Here is a 13,110-nt window from a genome sequence, read left to right on the forward strand (position 1 = left end):
CAAATTCCTTAACAGAACATACAAGATCATCCATAACTGGAACCAACTCTTATCATCCCAGATTCATTTCTTGTTATTCCCTTATGCCTTGTGGATAACGTTCCAATTGCCCTAAAACATGGTACTTACTACTTTAGTAACTTTGCTCACAGATTTCTTTAGAATTCCACTGACATCCTATCTTAGCTCTATATAAATCTAAATAATTCCAATTCCTCTTTTAAGATATAGCCTAGTTATCTTTATGACATCTTTACATGAAAGTCCACCATCGTGCTGATTTCTCAGTATGCTGTGGATAGCTTTAAGTTGAGATAAATACTAGAGGGAAAAAAGTAAGGTATGAGGGTAAATTTTTAAAGATAAAATGTATATTTCAGAAAATAAAGGCTATATCTTAATAAATGGATATTAATAAAAGGTAACATGGTATCTATTCTAAATACGTTTGCTTAAATGTTGACTATGTCTAAAAATACACAGTGACTCAGATTTGTACTGGTTAGCATAACCTGGTCAGAAGAAAATGAGTTTTGATTCCTAATATTCGTTGATATTTGTCTCCTGAAATAATATAAAAAGTTTAGCAACCATTATTTAAGCCTCTATTCACCTGTTCCAAAGAGATAGCACTCACAATTTTTCATTTTACAATGTTCACATAGAGATACTCGTGCTTCTGATTCTTCACGGACTGGGAATGCCATGTTTAATTTACTCCATTCGCTCCATTCAGAAAATTGCAGATTTCATATAGTGTAGTGTAGCTGCACTATGGTCTACTTGGAGCTACTAATGTATATTTATCCCCAGAAGGGGAATTTCCAGACCATGACATAAATGTCACCTTGAAATCTGGGCTGGGAAACTGGACACTTAGAGAGTTGGCACCACTTTCTTTTCTTTATTTATTTTTCTTTCTTCTTTTTCTCCCTCTTTCCTCTTTCCCCTCCCTCCTTCCTTCCTTTCTTTCTTTCACAACTCGATGAAGAGGTAACTCTTCCTTTAAGTGTTCAGCTGAATTGGGGAGTTTGGAAAATTTAGTTCAGAACAATTCTGCAAGAGAAAGAGATTGATTCAGATTTGAACTCTGTCAAAGAGGTCAAAGAAGAACAGTATAGCAAGGGAATTGGGGATATTTCTAAGAATGGACTCGACCTCTTGATACATAAGGAAGCCAAGTGGAGACTAGCAGGGAAAGGAAAAGGGGACAAAAATGTGGAGTTCTCTTTTGAGATACAAGAGCTAGGGAGGTAAAAGTAACTCGATGAAAAAATAATATGTATTTATTTTATATTTATTTATAGAAAAATAATTTATATAAATACTTATATATCTATATCATGTGTAGTTCTGGTCCAAGAGTGAAGTGTTCAAATTAAGATTTTAGAGGTGTAATAATTTCAAATAATGATAAGATCCAGATATGGCCATGGCAGTGACGGACCAAAGTAGAATTGGGGAATAAAGTTTACTACCTCCACTTTGAGACAGCCAGGGAAGAGAGTGACTGCTGAATAGGTCATCCAGGTGAACATTAACATTACTCTCGTTGATCACAGGAATGATTAGAAGTTAGACTAAAGCCAGGTGCTAAAATCTTCAGTGAATAAAATAGTCTAAACAAGAGGTCACCAGATGATCTCAACATGGAAGGGCTATGCTCAGTTGCATGACATACAAAGGTACAGGGATTAAAGACAAGACACCTAGAACATTATGGTAATAAACATAGGAGAATGGATACCTGATTATACCCTCAATAATCTTAGAATCTCATAGTGGATTGAGGTGAGGGTCAGAAAGACTAAGTACCTCAGAAAGGTACCAGAGTGAAAACAAATGACAAAGTCACTTTTAAAAAAAGCAAAGGAAGGAGACGTTAAACTTGAAAATGAGTATTATGTTAACTACTTCTGTGAAAGAGGCATACAGATTCAATTTTAGTATATGTGCTGCCGAAGCGAGCACGAGGCATACAGATTCAATAGGCAGATTCTACAGATAGATAGAGTAAGTAAAATCATGTATTCTGGCTTTCAGTTTGGGTAGTAGACTCAAGGGTGCCATTTTATCATTATGCTTTGAAATGTGCCCACATTCTTCTTGGTATATCAAACTGATAATGACAAAAGATAGCATTTTTAAAGGCTAAAGAATTTTATTCTTACAAAATCCACCCAGTTTGTCTGGGAGTAGGTACACAGTAGTCTCACACACTAGAATCAGGCAATTGATGGCAAATCTTACGGTAAGACACTTGATTACTTGCCTTCTAAAACTGATTTTCTTAACTGAGTCTTACTTTAAAATAAACCTTAATGATAGTGTATTTCCTGACCACAAAATAAATCATAGCATAAAAGGCAATTCAGAAATATAATCTCGCAAAATAGGCCAGCTAGGCTAGGGTTCAGAATTTGAATAAGTACATGAAATTGATAATCAACCGAGAGCTAATTAAGAACCGATTCTAGCATGTTGGCTCATTGAAAAAATAAATATGAAGCAATCTACTTATTGTAACTAAGATGAGTAGAATATAAAAAAAGAACTAATGCGGTGCAAGATTTTAACTTACATTTAAATGAAGATACACCAGCGTAATTAGAATTAAGCCTATAATCAGTAATGTCTCATTCATGTGGCCTACTTTAAGAAAGGTCGTGGTCAATTATAGGGACAGTTACAGAACTACTTCCTTACATTTTTGTAAGATAATTGTATAATTGCTGCAAACCCAAAATAGAATGTAATATATAGCAAAAGTAAAAATTAAAAAAGAATTATTTAGTATCAAAACAAAATAACAGAAGTGAGATTGAGAAGATGCAAAAGACAATAAAATACAGCAATAATCACTACCTGTAATAAACTGGAAGGCACTAAATTTCAATTATATTTACTTAAAGACATCACAAAACTTACATCTTCAGCAATCTATTGTTGGTATTATCTCTTATGTTTCCTTCTACGTTATCTACACGAATTTGATCCTTAGGAATTTACCCATTAGTTTCAATTATTTTTTAAACTCTTTTATTAATAACTCTTAATGAATTAAATGAATAGCACAAAAGTGGTCACACATAACCCAGATCACTCTGAAACAACTGAGTACAGCATTATAATTCTTTATCTATACTCCCCGAACCCTCTACCACATTATCCCTGCCATTCTCTTCTCTGCCTGCAGGGCCTCAGAGTATCACAGAACTGACTCAGATCCCTAAAGCTACATAAAGCCTGGAGAAACCAAAAGCTTTTAGAGAAATTGTTTCCTTTCTCTTTCTAGTTCATCCTTCCTTCAGTTAAATGCCAAGTAACTGACACGTCCCTTCAATATAAGGAGAATGGTGTTAAAGTAGAAATGGACAAAGATTTTCCCACAGACTCAATGTTCTCCATGGATCATCTATGACCAATTGGAGTAGATCGCATCCACCTTCGACAAGGTAAACTATAAACTGATCAGTTCAACCTAAGCACTTCCAGGACTGACTCCTCAACAGTAGGGGGGAGGGGGAGGTGGGGAAGCAGATTGTCAAGATATGTAAAAACCAGTGATGTCTAGATACATAATTATGAAGGTGGTCAGTCAAATGCAATTCATTTATTAAAATACTTTTATTCTATCCTTCTAGGTAATCAAGGGTTAACTGTAAAGCCTGGTGAACTAAATTTTTAGAGTCAACAGAGATGATACTAGCTCATTAAAGGGAAGCTAAGTTTTGACATCTTATTACAATTAAAGTCTTTACATATGCTTTATTTTCTATTATTTATATAGTAAGGATAATATTGTTGTATTTCATGAATAATCGTATATGTCTATATCAAAAGCAGAAATAGAAGTGAATTATATCATATCATTAGACAGGCACATGCAATTCTACGAACAGACTTAATTGTAAGAAAAATATACCTGCCATCCCTGTGATGATGTTCAATGTTCTGACTGTATCTGGAGCGAGGTAGAGTAAGAAAATGACTGCAAGCATGGCAGAAACAAGAATATAAATGAGACTCAGGAAAGAAATGAAAAGGTATAGTTTAATTTTAAAAAGTGAAATTCAAAAAAGATAAGCAGATAGTAAGCAAAGCAAATGAAAATCGTTACTAGAAAGCTTGCTCTTTCCTCCCAATGTCCATTGTAATATGGCAGGGCTAAAGGTTAACATAGTCCAAGTATTCCAAAATAAACCCAAGAAAAACATAGCAAATCAAGATTTAAACAAATCATATTTCAAAATAAAATCTTATCGGTTATCACTCAAACATCTCTAGCACCATCTATAAAATGTTATACAAAACAGCGTTGCTTTCCCTTTTGAGGAGGAAAGATGGAAAGAGAAAAATAATAAAATAACAAGAAAGTTTAAAAAGAAAATAATTAAAGAGGTAGTTTCTGATACAGACAGGAGATTTTACAAGATAATTATTTCTTCTTTGATCATGAATAAGTAAAAATTATTAAAGGGCTTAAAATTCCATTTAGTAAGGAATACACTGTCTTGAATTGGTTATTACTTTTATTTATTAGGTTCATTGGATGCTATCCATTTTTCCATCCACTATGTTTAGTACATGATTATTACCTACTGTGGCCTGGGCTGCACTTCATGCCTCATGACTATCACGAACCATCGAAGCAGCACGCTGACCTTTTCACCCACCTCTAGTGGCTCCTCGTCTTCCCACAGCACTAACTGAAACTTTTCTGTTTCCTTCAAACCTTTCATGCCAACACACTTAATTTTGGCAGATGATCATGACGTCTCAGTTTTAAAAAAAGGAAACCAATTTGGAATTCTCTCGACTGTCATATTTCTACCACTAAATCCAGAGTACCTATACTTATATCTTCACTTGTCATTTTCTGTTGCGCCAAAGGAAGAAACTCCTCTACTTGTAATCCTAATTTTCCACATGACCTTCCTTCCTTCCTTATTATCTCATCATGCCTTCCATTCCGGACGGCACTTAATCCTAAAAATAAACCCTTCACTAACCTCGCCTTCCTCTCAAGCCCTTGCCTCTCTCTGACTTTCCTTTCATGGTACAACATCTTAGCCATACCTACAATTCTCGCCACCACGTCCTCACTTCTCATTTAAGCTTGAAGTTCGCTGTATATAATGTGACTTTCAGCCTCTACCATTTTCTGGAAGCTAGCCTGTGAATGCTACCTGTGAAATCCTGAAAAATCCTTTAACTTCTTGATCTTCATCATATTACCCTTCTCTATGGAGCTACACATTGATTTTCAACCTCTGTTTCTTGACACTCTCTCTTCTCTTGGTTTTTGAAACATGATTCTCTCAAGCCATTAATAATAGTATTTACGTAACGCTTGATGAGGTGAGGAGTACTCTATTAAAGCTTTGTCTACTTTATCTCATTTATTTCTCATAACAACTTTTTGAGGTAGGTTCTAGTGTTGCCATGGACAGAAAAACTGAGGCTGTGAGGGTCATGTAGGGAGTAGCTGGACTGGGTTTCAAACTCAGGGCTTCCTTAATCCAAAATCCAGGCTCTTAACATTGACACATACAGCCTGGTTCCCCACCCATCTAACTGCTTCTTGACCCATTTCATTTGCTGGAGTCTCTTTCTCTTTATTCCTTTAAAGGCAGTGGTTTCCCAGGATGGGTTCTTTAAAGAATATTCCAACACATTCTTTCTGGATTATATCATTTCCTTTATAGTGTGAACTCTCACTTTCTTAAGCTTTCATTTTTCCTTTGGGTTTCACAGCACATTTCCAGCTGCTTCCTGGGCTTTCCACATGGCTGCCTGACTGTCGTGTAGACACTTCAGAAAAAACACATGTTAATTTTGAGGTTTGAGCAAGACACTCGCCTATTTGGACGCCTGGTACTGCATTTGTGAAATGAGGGGGCTGGAGCAAGTAGCTTCCAACTTTCTTTTTGATCAGAAGACCACTGCTTTTGGGGAACAAATTTTTATGTAAAGCCGATCATCAGAAAGCCAATAAAATCAGAATGACTCTGGCTAAAGAGGCAGTAAGAAGACGAGTCCCTATCTATCTGGCGTCATTCCTGACCCACCACAGCAGTCTCTCAGGTTCCTCTTCAGAATCAAGGACCCATGATCTCTCTGATCTCTAAAAGACCCTCTAGTTTCAAATATAATTCTTTAACCTTCCTTCGAAAGTTTATATAATGCTGTAGCGATTCCTCTTTGTGTAATCCCAGTTTTAACGAAAGATTGAAATATTTACATAATGAGCCAAGTTTTACAAGTCTCATAATTTAATTCCTCCACTTTCCTTATTTTCCACCTTTAATTGATTTATACCCCTTGCTAGTTGTTGCTTAAATAACTCAGGTTTATCTCTTTTTTCCTTTTCTCCTGCTACTACCTTCAATCAGATTTACCATGTCTACTGAAATAACCTATTGTCCCCCTTCCTTCTGATCCCTTTCCTGATCCAGTCCACTCTCCACACTGTCTACAAGCAAGACAATTACAAATTATGCTGTTGATCATGCAGGTACTTTGCTTAAAACCCTTAATGGGTTTCACAGATCAAAAACAGGTATGTATTCCTTAAAACGGCATACAAATTAAGTTCTAAACTACTTCAATCTTCATATCCAATTACTTCCCATACTACAACTTTCTTTGTGGGTATGCCAGACCACCTAAGATTCTATAAATATATCTCATACTTTCCTGACTCTGAGACTGTTCATGCTTATCACTCTGCCAAGAACGCCATTATCTTCCTTTTGTCTCCACTTTATTGCCTTTGAAAATTCTTCTCAACCTCTAAAGTCTCACTTCCCTCTGAAGCTTTTTTTCAACTACTCAAGCAAGTAAATTTCTCTCCAATCTATTCCAATAATATTATGCTTGGGCCTGACAGGCTTCCATGCTTTATAATTAGTTGGTATTTTATATGATTAGTTGGTATCTATGAGTTGGTATAATTAGTTGGATCATCTGTTTGTTTAGGCCAGGATAATATCTATTTTAAATGTCTATTTTAAATCTTCATGCTGACACTCTCAGTAAATACATTTTGGATTGAACTAAAAAGTAAAAACAGAATTACACTATTTTCCTGGTGAGCCTACCCTCCAAAGAGAGCAATGGTTCACATAATCAAAGAAACTTCTAGAAATGTAAACAGAACATTACAAACCTATGTAGTATTAAAATAAAAACTAAAACAGTATTCGAAAAAGACATTCCTGGCATTACAAAGAGTAGGAGTAATACCCAACAGTTGTGATGTTAGGATTTATTGCACAGACAAAATAGATCTTCTCTGAAAATTACTTGAGCAATAAAAATATGTAAACTTCAAAACCTATTAAAAGTTCCAAATTCACAGAACATATATATCATCATCAATTTCTATTATTCACCTTGAGGTGTCTTACAGCTAATTTTGTCTCTATAAAGCCAAAGAAAACATTAAGCAAGGATCAACTTTATCAAACATCAGTTTGTTTTATTTCCCTTTTTATGACAAGTTAATTTGGCCCAAGGGGTGCTCACATTTAATGTTATTTCTGGGTATGTCTGTGAGGGGCTGCGGTGTGCTATTAGCATTTGAATCAGTGCACTCAATAGATTGCCTTCCTCAATCTCCTCAATCTGCGTGAGCACCATAGAATCTGGTGAGAGGCTCAACAAAACACAGGTAGGAAAAAGGATGAATTCCTCCCTTTTTCCTGCCTCACTTTAGAGCTGGACATCTCTTATCTCTCTGGCCCTCCAACTGGGGGAATTTATGACACTGGCCACCTTGGTTCTCAAGCCTTCAGACTTGGACTGAATTATACCATCATTTCATGGGCTCCAGCTTGCACAGAGCAGGTAGTTGGCCCTTTTTACCTCAATAATTATGTGAGTCAAATCCTTACTGTCCTATAGTCATGTTATACCTCTTAATCCAATCTGGTCATGATCCCCCTTGAGATTCTGTTGAAAACTATAAAAATACATCGAAGAAAATATAACATAAAATTAACCATTGTTTTGGTAGTAAAATCCACCTAAGAGCCAGAGATGCACCTAAGGTCCTCTGCCACATCCACTTGGTACAACTTAAAAACATTTCATTTACTCTTCTCAATTAAATCATTCTTGCTTTTCTTCAAAAATTAATGGAATTATAAAACCTAAGCAAACCATACTGTCATGAATACACTTCATGACTTAAAAAATTGGGTTAAAAATTGTAATTTATCCAAACTCTTTGAAAATTTTTAAAAATTGAGCAGAGAAGTAATTCATTATAAAAGAAAAACTGAAAAAATTACTAAATTTTAAAAAGTTAAAAAAAGTTACAGTTTCAAAAATAATAATGACAAATTTCACTATTCAAATAATTGAACTGGATTACTGATCTAATTTCTAGACACACTTTGATTCTTATTAAGAAATGTAATCTTTAAAGATAGAACAAAATTATATTTATAATGAATTATCCTTCCATTATATCAGATGAGCCTGAATGTCCCCTTTCAGAAACCACCAAACAAAACAGACTGCTAAAGGAAGAAATATAATAATTCATCCTTAAATAACCTATAGTTTTTGTAAACAAAGTTTCCAACAATCTCAGCTTACTGCAAAACTTTATGCTCTGTGTCTTTAGTATTGTTAATGTTTTGCTACTTTATAGTTCCTAAAATATATGATTTAACTATGTTAAAACATACTCCTGAAATATAATAAAATGTATTATTTTTGTAAAGTGAATTTTCTTTTTTGCATTTACTTTCTCTGTATTTTCAAACTTTCAGAGATATGTTCCCCTTATAGTTGATAACTAAAAGGACCAAGAAGACTAAATTGTTATGGGTAATTTTGACACTTTCTCATAGCTGGTTGGCTGATAAAAGTAAGAAATAGGCATAAGTGTGTGAGGTATCCTAGAGATTCATATAATATGACATTTTTCTTTTTAGAATATAAATGTATTAATTGAATGCACAAAAGAAAAAAGCTTATGAAGTAACGTATCTTAGGCCAGTGTTAATTGTATTTTTTTATTATACTAATGGTATACTGCATAGAATTAAATGTACCCAATATATGTTGGCATCCAGGATAGACATAAAAATGACTACCGCATGGTATCTCTGATATGTTACAGAAATATTATCTTATTCTTATTCTAATTCTTATTCTAGTCTTCTTATTCTAATAGCATTCTTATTCTAATTCTAATTCTTCTTATTCTTATTCTAATAGTAAATTCTTAATCTTATTCTAATTCTTATTCCAATAGTAAATTAACTCATGTAAACAAATAAGGTCTTGAAATGGTTTCTAATACCAAAGCCACATAGGTTGCCCCAGAAAAACTATGTTCCTAGTTGTAGTTACCGGGATTTACCAGAGACACAATAATCCAAAAAGTTTGGGGGATGGACGGAAGATGAATGATGTCTGTTATAATTCATCATTTTAGCTAATAACCCTGCATCCAAGTTTCTGAATCACTTGTAAAAAATCTATTTTCTTTTCAAAATAGAATAGGATTTTGGGGCGCCTGGGTGGCTCAGTTGGTTAAACAACTGGCTTGTCTCAGGTCATGATTCCGGAGTCCTGGGATCATGCTTCTGCTTCTCTCTTTGAATCTCTCCCCTCTCACATTCTCTGTCACTTTCGCTCAAATAAATAAATAAAATCTTAAAAAAAAAACCACACAGAATAGGATTTTGACTATGATAATAGAGTGAGATGTGCAGAGATATATCCAATCAAGACTTTATATATATATATATATATATATATATATATATCCCGTCTCCCCGCCCCCAAAAGAGAGAGAAAGCACATAAGCAAAGGGAGGCCAGAGGAAGAGGGAGAAGCAAGCTTCCCACTGAGCAGGGAACCCAATGCAGGGCTGGATCCTAGGACCCTGGGACCATGACCTGAGCCAAAGGCCGCTGCTTAACTGAGTTGCCCAGGCATCTAATATATAATTCTTTTTAACATACCTATAAGAAAAGGATATGAACACTATTATCTCCTTCTTATACCACTTAAGTTTAGCTAGGCACTACAAACTGATGCGAAATAGCATCATTTCTCACCAGTGCAGCCAATGTGAAAGCCATTATCTTCATGCACTACCTTCCAGTATGTCCCAAGTCCTTCTTCCTTCACACTGGGTCTTTCTGATATATGTGTGTTCTGCCTCTGTACCTATGTCTTAGTCTTGCCTAAATAAGCTTTTTTTCAAGGTCAAACTCATGTTCTATACTCTCTACAAAGCTTTTTAAAAAATACCTGTATTAACTGATTTCTCATTTCTGTTTAGTTAATAAGTACATTAAGATGTGCTTGTTACTTGCAAGCCACAAGATCCTTTAAAATGTTAAGGATAAGGCACATTTTCTGAATATGTATTATGCAACTTGAGGTGCTATGTTATTTCATCTACACAACAACCCTATAAAGTTGGTACTAACATTCTAATTTTATAGATACGGAAATCGAGTGTCAAAGACGTTAATTTTCCCAAAGAAACACGACCAGCAAGTATTTTCAATAAAATACTCTTCTGGTCCAATGCACCATTTATTGTTGACAAGAAAAGTTAATGCACCACTCAAAATGCCTAAATTTTACTTACTGTCTCCAAGGAAATTCTCATTAAGGCTTTTTAATCAAAGGATTGACTATATAAAACACTATTCATGAAAATTCACTGTAAGAGTTCTATTCTTACCTCCTAAAGAGTGCATTAAAATTACAGTTGTCTTCACATGCATTCGAGTATTGAAAATCTTTTAGAATATTTAGAATATAAAGAATAAAACACAAATTAAAGAATGCATTGTGTAATAATGTGATAGACTACCTAACATGGATACTATTGTACTTTTTGACTTTTGATCCCTCATGGTAATAAGAAATGTTTACACAGATAACTCATAAATAACATTAGAAATAGTTTTATAGTTCTAGTTAAAAGAAATTCTATTTTAGTTATTTAAAAAAAATTTAAGACAGCTCATAATTAGGAGTAATTATGATTTGGTAATCTACAGCACTCTAAAAAAGTGATGAAACCCCAGAGGTCAAATTCCTCCAAAACTTCTGAATTACTTGAACATTTTTGTCAAACGAAAAGAATCATAAAGTTGTACAGTCAATAAGAAAAAATATAATGACATGTCAGTTATGACTACGTTAGTTATATACCAAAGAATTAAAAGCAAGTCTTTTATCATTAATGCTATAGCCAATGTCTTAAAATACTGATAAATTATTATGTGCTTGACATGATGGTGAGTATTTTTGTTGGTGAATATAATTCTAGAAGTTAATTTTATTATATTCCTTACTGCAAAATTTAGACCATATTATTTTCAGAGAAAATATTAAGTCCATTTTTAATCTAAAGACAAACTTTGTGAAAACTTGAAAGATTTAAAGTCATTTCAGACTTTTTTCTTTTATCACTGCTTTAACAAACTTTCAAAAAACAAGGACTTTATGAATTACTATGTAAATAATTTCCAGAGATGATCAAAATTTATTAATTTTCTATAATGTAATAAAAGTATTCATTCAACCACACTAATATGACTTCTTCCAACTCCTGATCATGCCCATACGGTTCATCTTCCTTTCACTAGTATCTACTTGATATAAATTGATTTATATAGATACCACACCTATAATTACCGTTAAAGACACAGGTCACTGTGAAAAGGTTAAGCAAATAAAAAATAAAATACCATATTAACTTTCATTTAACAATTCATAAAGATATTAATTTAATAACTTCCTATTTCTTCTTAGATCTCAGACACAAAAGCTAATAATACTTGTTTGACACTATTGAAGATTAGGATAGATGTTCCCTATCTTTTCTTTTGGAAAAGTATACTTAACACAATGAAATTACAAGCCCAAATTGAGTATAATCCTAGATTTAGGTGAGAACAAATAAATTTATAAATATTGACAGTGATAAGTATTGGGAACTTCTCAAGTCAGTTGATTTAAGATGTTCTAATTAAAATTGCTTTAGGTCCCATACAAAGAGACTTCTGCATTCCCTTGTTATTTTATCATAGTATTCTCTGAACAGGAAACTAAGCTTTCTTTGCTAATCCTTATTTCAAGCCTATTTGACAGTGTGGGGGAAATACCATAGCATTTTTTATTTTATATAGAACCAAACCATGAATTCAAGGGTTAACCAATTTGTTTAACCTAAAAACAAATTAGCAGTGATTAATGTGATTAATGCACTGAAATATATGTTCTTTCCAAGTATGTCATATTTAATGGAGAAAATTTGGAGAATTCCTCCAAATACAGCAATCAACAAGCATAATTCTTTAAGATACTTAAAAGGTTTACTGAAAAGGCATGAGGAAAAACCCCTTCATGAATCAGTTTTTGTGTCTGTTTCCTAAACAAACCAGACTTGTGTCAATACTTTTATATACAAAATGTCACACTGGCTTCCCTGATGAATGCAAAAGACTAAATCTCTTGTCTCATCAAGTATGTTTACATGTAGTGATTGGTTATGATAACATGAAAATAATAAAATGTCTATTTTCCTTATAATTATCCTTATAACCTCATGTGCAAACTCACTAGCTTAACTGGTTTGATGTAACAAAGGACCAAAACTACAAGAGCAAGATGATTTTTTTTTTTAAAGTAAAGAAAAGGTTTTCTTGCTTGTCTTATTTTTTTATATGATGGTCCTGAGAACACATGTAAGCATTGTTAAAGAAATGGGGTTAGAAGCTAAGATAACAAATATCCAAATTCCAGATGAAAATATTTTATGGTTATACCTTCCTCCTGAAGGCAGTGATTATAGTAAGATCTAATAGTATTTAATCCTATTTACCTGTCTCTCTCTGGAGAATAATGGTCATCCATGACACGATGTCTATCCATTCGGCTAATTGTATTATAATGTCCAGCAGCAGAGCGTGTCCCTCGAAGTCCCTGTTCCACATTCCGACTGAAACAGCAAAACCCATTAAATGTATTAATAGACCATAACCATACAATACACTAAAAAATGAGGTTTATTAATAAAGTAGAAAAAGACAGAAATCACTCTAATGTCAAGTTCAAGTTTTC

General features: G+C 33.7%; 1 protein-coding gene across 49 annotated transcripts in view; it reads right to left on the bottom strand.

Moving 5' to 3' along the window:
- Positions 1 to 13,110, bottom strand: part of RIMS2 (regulating synaptic membrane exocytosis 2) — a 596,172-nt gene that overhangs the window by 212,542 nt on the left and 370,520 nt on the right. For 27 of the 49 annotated variants that reach the window (XM_082719290.1, XM_082719281.1, XM_082719273.1 and 24 more), the window contains 2 exons: positions 12,872 to 12,988; positions 3,926 to 3,991 (listed from right to left, as the gene is read on the bottom strand). In XM_082719290.1, coding sequence (XP_082575416.1) covers positions 3,926 to 3,991; positions 12,872 to 12,988 — 183 coding nt within the window. The remainder of the gene's footprint in view (positions 1 to 3,925; positions 3,992 to 12,871; positions 12,989 to 13,110) is intronic. The other 22 variants (XM_082719297.1, XM_082719284.1, XM_082719301.1 and 19 more) reach the window with 1 other exon arrangement.

The sequence above is a fragment of the Mustela nivalis genome (assembly GCF_964662115.1).
Source record: "Mustela nivalis genome assembly, chromosome: 2".
NCBI lineage: Eukaryota > Metazoa > Chordata > Mammalia > Carnivora > Mustelidae > Mustela > Mustela nivalis.